Below are 14782 nucleotides of genomic sequence, written 5' to 3' on the forward strand. Positions count from 1 at the left end.
TCATCATAAGGTCTTGGGATTAATTTTTTCTGTGTGTATGTGTGTTTTTCATTTAATATCATTGTATTCACTGTGTATATGTTGTTTTTTTACTTTATTTCTCTTATAGTTCTAACATTGAAGCTACCAATATTGGAGAAATTATAGAAAGACAGTCACACTAAGGCATTATTTGTGGAATTTAATCATTATGCAAAAAAAAATTGACTAAAATGGCCATATCCTTTGACTCAAGAATTTCAGTTCTGGGTTATGTACCTCAAGGAAGTCAATGACAAAAGATCCTAAATATACTCAGATATTAATAGCACTCATTAATAGCAGAATTTTTTTGCAGTAGCAAGTACCAAAAAATGAGATGTATGTCCATTGATTAAGGATTAAAGAAAGAATAAGTTTTGGATAAAGATTTTAATGAACTGTCATATAAGAGGTTATGGATATAATGATTACAATGAAATATGGGAAGACATGAACTGAGCAAAGAAAAGACTATTCTGAAAGTTCTTCATTCCACATAGCTTGGAAACAAATATGGGGTATGGAGATACCTATTTAAAAATCCAAAACAGAATATTGTTCTTAAATATTTTTGTATCAGTATTCTGTCTGGACAGTTGTGGATGACAGTTTGAGCAGTGATAATGGACCAGTTCTTGTACATCTATTTGAATTCCCATATATATTATCGTTATTATTGATTCCCAAACAGGTACAAAATAGGATTAAAGTACCTGAGGCCTGTTGCAGTTCTCTTCCCCTCCATCCCCCCCATGGGATTCTTCTTTATGTAACATGGCTTTGCTCCATCTATCAGTCAGTTCTTTCTTAACAAGGTCCTCAGCCATTGTTATGTTTTAGGCAGATGAGATCTTATTTATTTACTTGTATTAATTTCAGGTTCATGTTATTGCCCATATTGTATATAAATACTATAATGAGGAAAGGAATGAAGTGGTTTACAGACAGATAGCAGAGAGGAAAGTTTGCAAAGAGGGACCTTGCATGCCATGGAACAATATAGACTCAATTCTGGAATCTGGAGGCTTTATAAAAAGTGGGAGAGCTTGAAAGCTACAACTTCCTGCTGCTTGCATCTGTGTGAGCCTAGTGGGGGTTTTGGTTTTCTTTTCCCTGTGGAGCTGAAGCTACCTTTCTTGGTGTCCTGGTGGAGAAATCCTATCTATGTTGTCATCTACTTTATCGTCTACTAGTGTTCCAGTGTCCTGAGAGAGTTCCTAACTGCTGTAAAGAATTCTGCAGGCAAGCCAGTAAACTGACTGTGGGAAAAGGCCTGAAGCCATCTTGGGCCCAACCCGATGAGGATTTGAACCCTTTCTTAGAGGGTTCAACTTCTAACCAAACATCATCTGGGAGGATTATTAGGTCAGGTAGTTAAATAGTTGGGAATTTCTAGACCTAGTGTAGTGAACTGCAGCTGGAAGCAACGAAGGCACCCCTTTTCAGGAGTCTTAGAGAGGGGAGGTTTAGTTATAATTTCTTATATTAGGGATTCCTATTTCCTAATCCTCCCATCCTGCTTCTTTTAATAACAAATAAACCCTGTCTTTTTTTTTTTTAAACCTGGTCTGAGAGTCAGATAATCATTCTGGGCCTTGTGTGAGGTCTGCAGGGCCTATCCTCACTGTGGGGTGTCAAGTAACCAACAACTTTTAATATTGATAACTTCTACAAAGCTACCATCTAGATTATTCCCCTATTTCAATATTTGAGAATTATTCTTGGCTCTCTTCCAAGTTATTTTCTTTTGGTGATTTCTATCTCTTACTCATTTCTGTTTCACTAAATTCTGTTGTCCTAATTGTGATGAGAGAAACACAGTACTAGACCAGAAACTTTTTGCTCATCCAGTCCTGTCCCCCGTCCCCTCTCCTCAGCTCTTCTTTTCCTTCGTCTTAGAATCAATACTGTGTATTGGTTCTAAGGCAGAAGATTGGTAAGGGCTATGAAATGGGAATTAAGTGACTTGCCCAGGGTCACACAGTGAGGAAGTGTCTGAGGCCATATTTGAACCCAGGACCTCATATTTCTAAGCCTGGCTTTCAATTCACTAAGCCACCTAATTCCCCCCGAAACTTTTTAACATGCTGTGTATTTATTCTTGATTTGCAAAATCTAGCATAATATATGGTCTTCTTGCTTTAGGCAATGTTGTCAAAGTTCCTGTATTTGTAGGAGGAGCCAAGAATGTAGGAATGAATCAATCATTGAAAATGAATTTATTAATGTGTCATTGTTCTAATAAGCATTTGAGATACAAATAGAAAAGTGAGATTGTTCCTGTCCTCAAGCTCACATTTTGGTAATGGGAGACATGTATAAGAAGGTTCAGCTATTCTGTTATGATTGAAAAGTTCTGGTGGCCATTGGGGGTTCTAGTAGTAGGCAAGGCCAGGGCATATAGCAAAACCAAAGAGCACAATAAAGTCTTGAGGGTGTGGCAGTATAGTGAAGTAATTTTGCCCACACAGAAGTGAATTCATGTCATATCAGCACTTTGTTGTTGAAGTAGTTCAAATACTCTTTCATTGTGAATTTTTATCTTATTCCAGTTATAGACAACAGTGCAGCAGTAAGCCCTGCTACCATTGTTACTTGAAGGCCCTACTATCTCCTAATCTCCAAGTAGTCTTTAGGCTAGGCCTAGATGCAAAAAAACCTAGTAAAGATCAGTAGCATGTATAATTTAGGACATATGATTTATTTCAATAAACAGTTAAGTGTTTATGATATGTAAGTCAGTGTGCTAAGTGCTGGAGATAAAGGCACTACATTTATTCTGATAAGTAAATGATTACTAGGTAAATAGGAGGAGAAAGATTGTTCTAACACTTGGGGAGAAGACATTCCAGAAGACTTTAGAGAGAGAAGTAGTAACTGAGTTGAAGACAAAGATTCTTAGAGGCAAGAAATGAAGTAAAAGAGTGTTCAATGGATTGAAGTTCACAGATGGAATAGCAGTTTATGAAATAGTCCAGTTCGGATAAAATGTTAAATTCCTGAAGGGAAATAGTATGAAATGAGCCTGGAAAGGTTGTTTGAAAACAGATTGTGGAGAACCGAAGTTGGAAGCTGGAAAATTTACCTTTTTATCCTTTCTGGAGTCATTGAAAGTTTTGAATAGAGAAGTGACAGGATCCCAAACTTGTGCTTCAGGAAAATTTTTTTTACAGGTATATAGAAGATGAATAGAATAGCAGAAAGGCACCTAAATTAGAAGGTTCAATTATTCAACAAGTATTTATTAAACTACTATTTGCTAGAGACTGCTAGACCCAGAAGATCCAAGTAAAATGAATGAAATGATCCTTTCTTGAAGTTATCTTACATTCCAATGGGAGGGATAAGCACATATAAAAATTTATATAGCATTAATAATAAACTGTATGTAATTAATTACAAAGTACGATGGGAGGGGGAGGGCTCTAGTCATTATAGGGGCTCAGTAAAGGTTTCATGCAGAAGATGGTGATTAATTTTCATTTTAAAAGAAGAAAGGAATTTTATGAGGGTAGAGGTAAGAGAGGTGCATTTCAGGTGTAAACAGATGGCTAGTGTAAAGAAATTAAGATGGGTGATGAACAGGGTCATTTTGTCTCAGTTACAACATGCAAGAGGAAAAGTAATGGCCTTTAAGGCTGGAAAAGTAGGTTGGAGTGAGGTTGTATGGGGGTTTGTCCTGAAAACAAGAGACAAATTCCTATTTTATTCTAAAGGTAATAGGAAGCCACTAGAGTTGGGAAATCTAAGGGATGTGCATGGTAGTCAGTAGTGTATATATGTAGGACTGGCATGATGAGAGATTGAAGGCAGAGACCATCTGAGGCTTCTATAATAAGCAAGAGGTGATAGTTGTTGAACTAGTAGCTGTGTGTGTGTGTGTGTGTGTGTGTGTGTGAGAGAGAGAGAGAGAGAGAGAGAGAGAGAGAGAGAGAAAATCTGGCAACTGATTGTGGTACAAGGGAGAATGAGGATTTTAAGATAATTCTTCTTATAGATATGAGATAGTAGAAAGATAGCAGTTTCTTAGCCAGAAATAGGAAAGTCATTTGGTAGAGGAGAAGAGTTAAGGAGAGCAAAATAATGAGTCAAATTTTAGATATGTTGAATTTAAGATGTCTCTGAGACTTGCATTTTGAAATACTCAATGGTCATTTGGTGGTCTAGTACTGAAACTGATGGGAATGTAGATTTGGGAGTAAATATGTAGAGGTAGTATTTATAAAGTAACCATTGGAGCTGATAAGTTTACCAAGAGAGAGAATGTAGTGGGAGAAAAGAAGGTTCAGGGCAGCACTGGGCTGTGGATGGCTAAGAAGTGGTTAGACAAGAGGTGAGCCAAGAGATAGTAATGTCACGAAAAGATAGAGAGGAGGGAGTGTCCTGGAGGGGAGAATTTGATCAGTAGTTTCAAATAGATTTTGAAGGAAGCAATTGAGAAAAATTAGATATGACAGTTAAGTTGAGGGATAGACTTAGATATTTGAGATTAATGGGAAGATTTTTTGTGCGACCATATGTATCCATGGCTGAAATATAGTGGAGTTTATTGTGGTATTTAAGGAAATTGAAGAAAGGAATAGCTGGGAAATATGAGGGAGCATCTACATCAATATTAAGGGTTATAACTGAGGAGCAGAGGAATTTTCAGGATAATTCAGGAGGGGACTGTTAAGCGCTTGAACTATAGTGTTAGTCACATGAGTGAATGGATGAATCGGAGAGATGTGATGGCAAAATTAATAGGACTTTACATGTTTCAGGAGAGGGGTAAGGGAGTAGAAGAGTCAAAAATGACTTAAAAATTCATGAACCTTGGTGTCTGGAAATATAGCATTATAATACAACAGAAAAGAAGTTTGGAGGTGAGATCTGCTTATTTTTATTTTTTATTTTCTGGTGGTGGTGGGGAGAGAAGTGAAGTTGGGGATATAATTTTTTTCAGTATTGTATTAAGAAAATTCTAAAGTATATTAATCCTAATTATCTGAAGATAGAGCAAAATGGTTCATATGGGGTTACTTGTTCATTCTCTTGTTAATAGTTTCTTTTTTGAGCTCCAGTTTTATCTTAAACTGGATGTCCCATAGCACCCTATGAAATCAACATGTCCAAAACAGAACTCGCCTTTCTATTTAAAACCTCTTTTTTCCTATTTTCCTATATTGCTCAAGATTACCTTGACATGCAACATTGAGCAATATAGGGCCCATATAACCAATCTGTTGTCCAATCTTGCTTTCACCATTATAATTTCCTCTTGTTCCCACAGCCACCACACTGGTGGGAGTTCCTTCACCTCATTTCTGCATTGTTGTGAGTTGTTCTCCCTGTTTCACTATAATCCACCCTTCGTGATTATAAAAATAATTTCTCTATAGCTCAAGTTAAATCATTATGCCCCTGATCAATAAACTTAAATGATTCTCCAGTACCTCTTGGATCAAATATAAGCATACACTTTGATATTTAAGGTCCTTTACTACTTGGATGTTTTCTGGTATTACTAATTTCTCCATATACACTGGAGTACTTGGTGTTTCTTGCACAGTATCTTCCATTTACAGATTACATGACTTTTCCTGTCTTCTACACCTAGAATGCTCTTATCTCTACCTCCTGGCTTTTCTGGATTACTTTAAGTCCCAGCTCAAAATCCTACCATCTGCAAGAGTTCTTTTTCTGTTCCCCTATTTCATCCCTTACCTTCAGTCCCTGACTTTCCCTCTGAGAGCTGTCTATGCTATAATATCACATACCTCTGTTCATAGATATTTGCATACTGCCTCCCCACTAAATATAAGCCCTTGAGAGCAGGGTTTTTGCCTTTATTTGTATTCCTAGTGCTTGGAACATGATTGTTCACTTTTTAATATTGCATATCTATTATGTATCACTTTATTACCACTTAGAGTAAGAATTATAACTAGAAGCTGGTGTTAATTTAGAATTTGTAATGGTAATTGCTTTCAAACCTTTTTACCTTTGCTTTTAGAAGAGTTGTATTCTTATGATTGCATGCTATGGTAAGTATTGTGAATCTTAAAATTTCTCAGACTTGTGAATGTTAAAAATTCTCAGACTCTACCTTAGAACATTTGGTTAAGACCATTCCCCATTTTAAATAATTTAAAAAATTTTAAACAATGAATTTAAACAATACTTGATCAGGAATGTGAGAACTCTAACATTACGCCACCCATACTTAAGCATACTTTAGGGGAAGATAAAGTTGTAAACTCCTTACTGAACAATGAAAAGTACTTAACCCATACTTATAGTAAGGCAAAAGCCTTAAGCTAGGTCTATTTTTAGATCTAATACAAAAAGGTGCTAAGTACCTATGAAGGTCAAATTAATCACTAAAAGGTCAGGCAACACAAGCTTAACAAAAGAGGTGTGAAGTTTTAGTCTACTCAGGTGTGAATGACTCAAAAGTTTTAGTCTATCCTGAGAAGTTGAGAACTAAAGAAGATGTGAATTAAAAATGGTCAGTCTTGTGAAAACGTCTACTGTGATTGGTAGATGTGAGAACTTAGGGGAGGTGACATAGGAGAAAATTCTCTTTAAAAGGAGGTCAGAAAGGCCTCTGAAAAAGTTCAGAATTGGAGGTCAGGAGTCAGAGGAGACTGCTGGGTCTTGCGCGCTCTCTCTCTCTCTCCCTCCCCCCCCCCCCCCCTCTCTCTCTCTCTCTCCCTCTCCCTCTCCTTCTCCCTCTCTCACTCTGTCCCTCTGCCCCTTTCTCCCTCTCCCTCTCCCTCCCTCCCCACTAGAGTTTTGCTTGGAAGGATCTTGTGGGAATTTCCCATGGTAACCACTTTTATTTTTTAATATAAAATCAAGACACTAAAAATTATTTTTACCAGTGTGACCAAAACCTTATAGTTTGGCCATTTACACATTTTCGCAGTCACAGTTTAAGCCAACCACTCTTTTAACTGTTACAGTATCTTGTGTACTTTTATTTGTGAAGGCTTATCTCCATGTTGGCAAACCTGTGACATGAGGGAGGCTGTTCTCCTCCTCCTCTCCATGGGCACCTGAAGACATTTTTCCCATCACCCTTCCGTCTGCCCAGCAGCCCCATGGGAGCACTTCTCCCTCCCCTGCCTGGGGTAAGGTGGGCGGCTTACAGGTGGCAGAGCTGGAGGAGTGGAACATTCAAGCCACTCTCTTCCTGCTCTTTACATTCACTGATGACATTCCTCACTTCACCTGCCCCTCTGCCTAGCATTTCCTCCCTTCCCTGATTGGGGTAAGTATGTAACTCACATATGGCCTAAGGATTGCAATTTGGGCACTCGGTCTCTAAAAGGTTCGGCATCACTGGCCTATCTGCTGTTACCTATATATAATGTGATGTTTTATAGAATAATTAGTGTTTAAGCTAATAGGAACTTTAATGGTTGCTATACTGATTATTCTGTGATCTCCACATGGCATCCTCGGTTACCTTCTAAAAATTAAAAAATTATTAGCATCTTATAATGACTTATTTTAGTGCTAAGTGTTTTCATTTAAAAAAAAACCAAGTATTTGGTATCTGGCAATATCATATAATAGTAGTTATAACAGAAAACCATAAGTTGGGAGGTGAAATCTGCTTTTTTTTGGATTTCTTTTCTTAGAATTACGTGATTTATTAGAATTAGAATACGTGATTTATTAGGTTATCTAAGTTCTGAGTATACTCTTTAACAGGGGTATATAGAATCAAATGACAATTAACCCTATTTGTTTCATTTGTTAAAAGCTGTAGTTTGTAAAAGAAGACTTGAAAATATTGGACAATCCTTAACAGTTATGGAATATTTTATTTTTTATTAAATCTAGGCTCCTGGATTTGGGTTTGGAATTGCAATATCAGGAGGAAGAGATAATCCTCATTTTCAGAGTGGTGAAACTTCAATAGTTATTTCTGATGTGTTGAAAGGAGGTCCAGCTGAAGGACAACTTCAGTAAGTATTTCCTTTTCCTGTGTTCTTTGGGCAGCTGTGTTAGATGATAGGCCTCATTGGTAGTGTTTTGTTTTGTTTTTAAAGAAAATGGACAATGGCTTATTGTCCAGATGGATTTGTGTTAGATCTGAAGATAAGTATGTTGCCATCCCTATTATAGTTGGTTAGGTAATAGATTTTCTTTGTAGATCATCCTTTTTTAAAAAGCTCTATATAAATTTTTTAGCATTGTTTTTAACTTGCTATTTTTTTCTTAATCAGGGAAAATGATCGTGTTGCAATGGTTAATGGTGTTTCCATGGATAATGTGGAACATGCTTTTGCTGTTCAACAATTAAGGAAAAGTGGGAAAAATGCAAAAATTGTAAGTAATTGTAAATTATTCCTTTTAGACCATAAAGAATTAGGAGCTTGAGTGTCGAATTTGGATGTAATAGATATTGAATGGCCTTCATTGAAACAAAATCGTTCCGTTAATGCTAAAGACATTTTAAAGTAAGTTAAATGACTATTTCAATAACTGGCATTCTCATTTGTCATGAAATGAAGGATTGTGCAATTAAATTTGTATACCAAAATTTCTTCAGTTGAAAAAGTTACATTAGGATAGCACTCAGCTTTTCATTCATTCCAACCTTACAAGCTAAGAAGTCTTTTTATGAGAGGCATGCATTTATGGTTAAATTATATTACTCTAGTTGAAATATATGTTTCTTGGACTATTTAATTTCTGATTTATTTGTCTGCAAAGGATGCCTACAATTACTTTATTGTAAGAGTTGTACTGAATCAAAACAGTTGTTATGGAAAGGTACAGTGAACTTTGCATATATTACCAAATTTTTCCTTATTATAAGTTAAAGTGAAAGGAAGTGTCTTCATTAAATAAGGCTTCCTCTAAATGAATCATTGAAATAAAACTTATTGAGTGTGGAGAAAGAAAGCTTTCAGGTTCCCTTATAGGTAGTTTCTATTACATTTCCCCTACATACCTTGCTGTGTCAATTTCATATGGAACTCACAGGAATTTTCTTTTCATGCAATTTTTCTATCTATAAAACTGACAACACTTTAGTTTATTTTTTATATAAGATTTGTTTGCCTTGTAATTTTTTCAGAATGGTTTAAAACGCATTTTCCTTTAATAACTTTATATTTTCAGAATTCATCAAGAATCACTCCTAGACTGATAACAATAGCTCATTTACCTTTTAAGCTAGATTTTTATTTTTCAGTTTGAAATTCATCATTCAAACATGTTTTTAAAGTTTTTATTACTATTGCCAGACTTAAAATCAGGAGATACTAAGACTGTTACACTTAATAGTCTAAAATTTCCCATCCCTCTAGCCCAGCCTACACACTTCTGCCAAACTAATTTTTCTTTGAGTGATCTGATTATGTGATTCTCCTCATTCAATTTAAATGTAAAACTAACATTATACCAAGGAACAAGTTTATTAAAAACAAATCACAGAAACAAGTAATTATACTAAAGACCCAGTCTGAGGCTAAGTAACTTGCCTAGCATCAATCACTAAGGCCCAGTGAGGATCAAAATTCAGGTCTTTTGATGTAATAACAGTGGTATTTCCACTAGTCCAGATTATTGTTTTTTTATATGCTATAAATTAACTTCTAATTCTTTAATAAGTGCTTATAGTATGTGAAACATTAGTGAAATTGAGATGCCTTTGAAAATTCAAAGTGGAGATTATTTATTAGCAGACAGGGACAATGTATTACTTGAGTTCATAAGAAATTCAATTTAATTACACAGATTTGGGAGTCATTTGCAGAGAGATCATATTTAAATGACCACGGGAGCTAAAGAGTTGAGGTGGGGAAAGCATGTGCAGAGAAGGAAGAGAGGAGGATCTAGAACTCGGTCTTGGGGAACAAGCACCTACACTAAAGAGTAGTAATTGGATGATTAGTGAAGTAGCAAACAGTTGAGAGAAAATAAAAAAAGAGCAGTATCATGAAAAGAGAGAATTTTAAAGGCTGGAGAGTTGAAAGAAGTCAGAGAGAAGGGAAGTTAAATTTCAGAGATGTCAAAGGGGGTGAAGATTGAAAAGGGCTGCTATTTCATAATTAGTTTGGTAACCCAAGAGAGAGCAATTTCAATAGAGTTGCAGAGTTGAAAGCAGATTACAGAGGACAAAGGAGGGAAAAGAAGGTTTGAAACCTTTGCTGAGGATAATGGATTAGAGAGTGTATGAAGGAAACATTAAAAACTTTGTCATGCAGCATTGAGGGCCACAAGTTGATATTGTTGTCATGTCTGACTTTATCTGGATGTTATTATCTTGGCAAAGATACTGGAGTGGTTTGTTATTTCTTTCTCCCATCTGTCCCCATTTTACAGATCAGGAAAATGAGACAAATAGGGATTAAGTGATTTGCCCAGGGTCACACAGTTAGTAAGGGTCAGAGGCTGGATTTTGAAATCAGATTGTCCTGACTGGGCTCAGTACACACTAATATTAGATCACTTGAATTTGTAATAAACACAGTCATCATGGAGTTGGGATTTCCTCCATTGTGTTATTCAGCAGCTCTGGAGGAAGTAGGTCATAACAATTTTCTAGGATTAAAGATTGACAGTATATGAACCTTGGAAGGACAAGGGGCAAGAGAATAAAGAAGAGTGGACAGCATATAATTTTATGGAGTGCCATATCCTTTTACTTCAAGTAGTACATGTTTGATAGATTTGTTGATTATTCTCTTTTCTGATGATCTCATGATCTTTTAATTTTCAGAAAGATGTTAGTGTGCATTTTACTGACAATACCATCTTCATTGAGTCTTTTGAGTGTTATCTTCAAGAAGAGGGGAAAAAGCTTTAAGAAAATAGCCCTTAGTGGTCATTTGTTGTTCTAGATAGACACGTGTGTGTGTGTGTGTGTGTGTGTGTGTGTGTGTGTGTGTGTGTGTGTGTGTATTTGGGTCATAAAGTATTTTGCAATAACTGTTGCTTATAGACCATTCGAAGAAAGAAGAAAGTTCAGATACCTGTAACCCGTCCAGAGCCTGAGCCAGTATCTGAAAATGAAGAAGACAGTTATGATGAAGAGGTACATGATTCAAGAGGTACACGAAGCGGTCCAGTTGCTAGTAGAAGGAGCGAAAAGAGTTGGGTGAGAGATCGAAGTGCAAGTCGAGAGAGGAGTTTATCTCCTAGATCAGATAGGAGATCTGTTTCTTCCAGTCAACCTGCAAAGCCTACCAAAGTAACATTGGTGAAGTCCCGGAAAAATGAAGGTAAACTCTGCTGTATAATACTTGAAGCCTTACATTTAAAAGAGCATAGATTGGTCTAAAAATGGAATAGCTTCTTGATTATACATTTCTTTTTTATTTTAATATATCATTTCTGGTTAATATAGGTCATACTTTATTATAACTATGGAATTTGGCAAAAAACATAAAAAAATTATAGCTAAAGGATTTGAGTGACTTCTTATTTTAATCATGTTTCATATGGAAAAGGAATTAACCTCTAAAACTGAAAATTACACTGCTCAGACTCTCAAAATAAAAGTAATTCTCAATGCTAAAAGACATATTCAGAGAGCTTCATTGATCTGTTTACAGCAGTTTTCCAAAATTAGTAATCAACCATGTATTAGAATTATTTTGTGCAGTCATGATCCTTGGTCATTCTTAGGAAGAATCCTTCTTAGGTGTGTACACATACAATACAAGCATGTCTGTATATGTGTCTATACATATATTCATGTAAATATTTATTCTATTCACAAATAATATTTATATTGCCAATTTTTTTTTGTGAAGAACTTAATTATTTTTTTATTTGGTAATCTCTTCAGAAGTTAAGGAATTCTCTTGTAATTTCAACTTGGATTTTATTTCTGTATTGTCTCCATAAGAGCTGAAAGAGACCAGGATACTTAGAATTATTGTTTGGGTTTGCATTTCTAGTTCTTAAACATTACCTACCTTCCATGAATACATATTAGAATCAAGTAATTTCCTTTTAAAATTTGACTTCATGAATTCATATTATATCTGTCTTCTGAATAATGTGTTCTTAGAAATAATGATTGTTGGTGTTATCTGGTAGAAGTATTGAACTACTCTTTGTGACATTTTTATGACTTTGGTCTTCACATGATAGGAAAGAAGCTTAGTTCAAGCAGTTTTAATATCACTTTATATTAACATTAGAAGCGATTTCTAAACCTTTTGATTATAAAAAATTGCTTTGTGCTTTTGTTAAGAATGTTATCTTTTTGAATATTATCTTTTTAATGCTTGTTTAACAGTGTCTGGATTTTACATTAGCTATGACTATTGATAATATAAATCAAGGTATTTGGAAGTGTTTTATATGGTTTTATAATAAGGTTATTTCATTATTTGATTACAGAATATGGGCTTCGTTTGGCCAGTCATATTTTTGTAAAAGAAATATCACAAGACAGTTTGGCAGCAAGAGATGGCAATATCCAGGAAGGTGATGTTGTATTGAAGGTATAGTCATAGTCCTAAATTTTTTTCGATTGAAGTGTCAAAAAATTGGTTTCTTTTATTCCAGTTTTTTACTTTTGATGATTGAGACAGTTTATTAGATGCTTAATATTAAGTTGAGTCTTAATGGGAGGAAAAAAGGAAGCTGCTCTCTGTTCTTATCTTAGTGATGGATACTTAAAGAATTCAGCTTATTAGAAGAATTATATTGGCACATAAAACTGTTTGGAAGCCCTTCTTTTCATTTTTCTATAATAGTTGTTTTGGTTGCATCTCTTTTCCCAATTACTGGATATTGGTGTCTGATTTTTAAAACTGCAAGTTTTTATTGGTATATTCTGCTTCTTACATCATCATAGTTATCCCAAGTGTTGCTCTCTCTTTCCAGAAAGCCATTTTTTGTTCGATTTTAAGTATTAAAAAGCTTTAGGCTATGGTATAATATTTGGGAGTGAATGATAGGGAGAGGAGGCATATTAATTGATTTTTATCTGATTTAATGGCTGTAGATTAGCCATGATTTTTATTGATTTTAAGGTAGGTGATAATTTGACAAGCTGAAAGTTTTAAGTACACATAACTTTGCTCCATATGGTAACGGAAAGAGTAATTTGCATTATTTTTGATAGTTTTACAAAGGGATTGAATTCATCACTCATGTCTAATACATAATTTCTGTTCTATTGTAGATAAATGGCACTGTGACAGAAAATATGTCTTTGACAGATGCAAAAACATTAATAGAAAGGTCCAAAGGCAAATTGAAAATGGTAGTACAGAGAGATGAGCGAGCTACGCTTTTGAATGTCCCTGATCTTTCTGACAGTATTCACTCTGCTAATGCATCTGAAAGAGACGGTAAGTTGTGAGCATGTCTTAGAAGTGAAGGTCATAAACTGCTACATATTTTCTTAGTTTAGAATGAAATTTTGTAACACAATTATAACTTTGTCCATCAAACCAAACTTTAAAATTCACACATGATCAATATTTAAAACAAACCCATAAAGGCCTTTAATGTACTTACTTGAGAGCATTAGCTTCTATGGTTGTTAAAAGTCAATACATAAAATGAGCATCTAAAAAATTATAGTAGATGCCTATTTCAGTTACCAATTAAAGGGCAATATTTTATTGCAGTCATTTCATGTAACAAAAAACAATTTTTATTCAATAGACATTTCAGAAATTCAATCACTGGCTTCAGACCATTCCACTCGATCACATGACAGGCCTCGCCGCAGCCGTTCACGATCTCCTGACCAGAGATCAGAGCCTTCAGATCATTCCAGGCATTCTCCACAGCAACCCAGCAATGGCAGGTGATGGCACAATTGTGTGTTGTGATTTAAAAAAAAAAACTACCAATGTCATACATATGACTTGTTCATTTTTATACATGCGACATAGAAAGGTTTTCAATTTCCTTTTGGATATAGTTTTTCAAATATTTTCTCTTACTTTTTATGATATTTTCATTTAAAATATTTTTAGTTTAAAAAAAACATTTCAAGTATTTTAATTCATTTAATTCTACTAAGAATTACTAGAAAACCTTGCAAAGCTAAAAGAAAGTGAGGTGTAGAGGATGGCACCTAGCTTGAGAATTTTAAGTGCTTTGGAAAGTGGTAGAGTCCTCAGTAGTAATAAAGCTTGCAGGGGGCGTAGGTTGTGAGGAAGATTAGGAGTTTAATATATATTTATTTGACATGCAGTTTGAGATGTTCAAAGGCAGTTGGAGTTTAGAAGAGAGGTTAGGTCTGGCTAAGTAAATTTATAACTAGCAATACCTAATAACCCCATATTAGGCACACATAAATATTATATAAATATTTGTTGAAATAAATTCTGTGGGCCCTCTGCAAATATATTAGTTTGTAAATTAATAGCACTTTGACGTATAGACTATGTTTGTGATAGTGCTAACTATAACAGGATTGTACTAGTATCTAGAATTGATAATTTATTTTGTGATGTTTGTATATAATTTTACTTATTAAAGAATTTAGAGTACAGGGCTAGAATATTCTCTATATTTTCCTTAGAAAACTTACCTCATAAAGTGTTCTTTTTCTGAAACACAGGGAAAATATAGTTTCAATATGAATATACTGTAAACTCTCGTGCTGAAAACATTTAATCCTTAGAAGAAAAAGGCTGTATAACATAGTGGAACTATATCCCTCAACGGAGACTTCACACGTTTTGGGTTTTTTTTTTTTAATGTTTTCCCCATCAGTGTCATTTTCCAGTAACTCTCTTCCCTGATAAAACAGCTCCTTGTAAAAAATAATATAATTCAGTAT

The 14782-nt window shown here is 34.9% G+C and overlaps 1 protein-coding gene across 18 annotated transcripts in view; it reads left to right on the forward strand.

Moving 5' to 3' along the window:
- TJP1 (tight junction protein 1) overlaps positions 1-14782 on the forward strand; it is a 318209-nt gene that overhangs the window by 251775 nt on the left and 51652 nt on the right. For all 18 annotated transcript variants that reach the window (XM_007479476.3, XM_056807596.1, XM_056807602.1 and 15 more), the window contains 6 exons: positions 7855-7979; positions 8241-8343; positions 10967-11246; positions 12376-12479; positions 13166-13334; positions 13654-13798. In XM_007479476.3, coding sequence (XP_007479538.1) covers positions 7855-7979; positions 8241-8343; positions 10967-11246; positions 12376-12479; positions 13166-13334; positions 13654-13798 — 926 coding nt within the window. The remainder of the gene's footprint in view (positions 1-7854; positions 7980-8240; positions 8344-10966; positions 11247-12375; positions 12480-13165; positions 13335-13653; positions 13799-14782) is intronic.

This window comes from Monodelphis domestica, chromosome 1, assembly GCF_027887165.1.
Source record: "Monodelphis domestica isolate mMonDom1 chromosome 1, mMonDom1.pri, whole genome shotgun sequence".
Lineage (NCBI taxonomy): Eukaryota > Metazoa > Chordata > Mammalia > Didelphimorphia > Didelphidae > Monodelphis > Monodelphis domestica.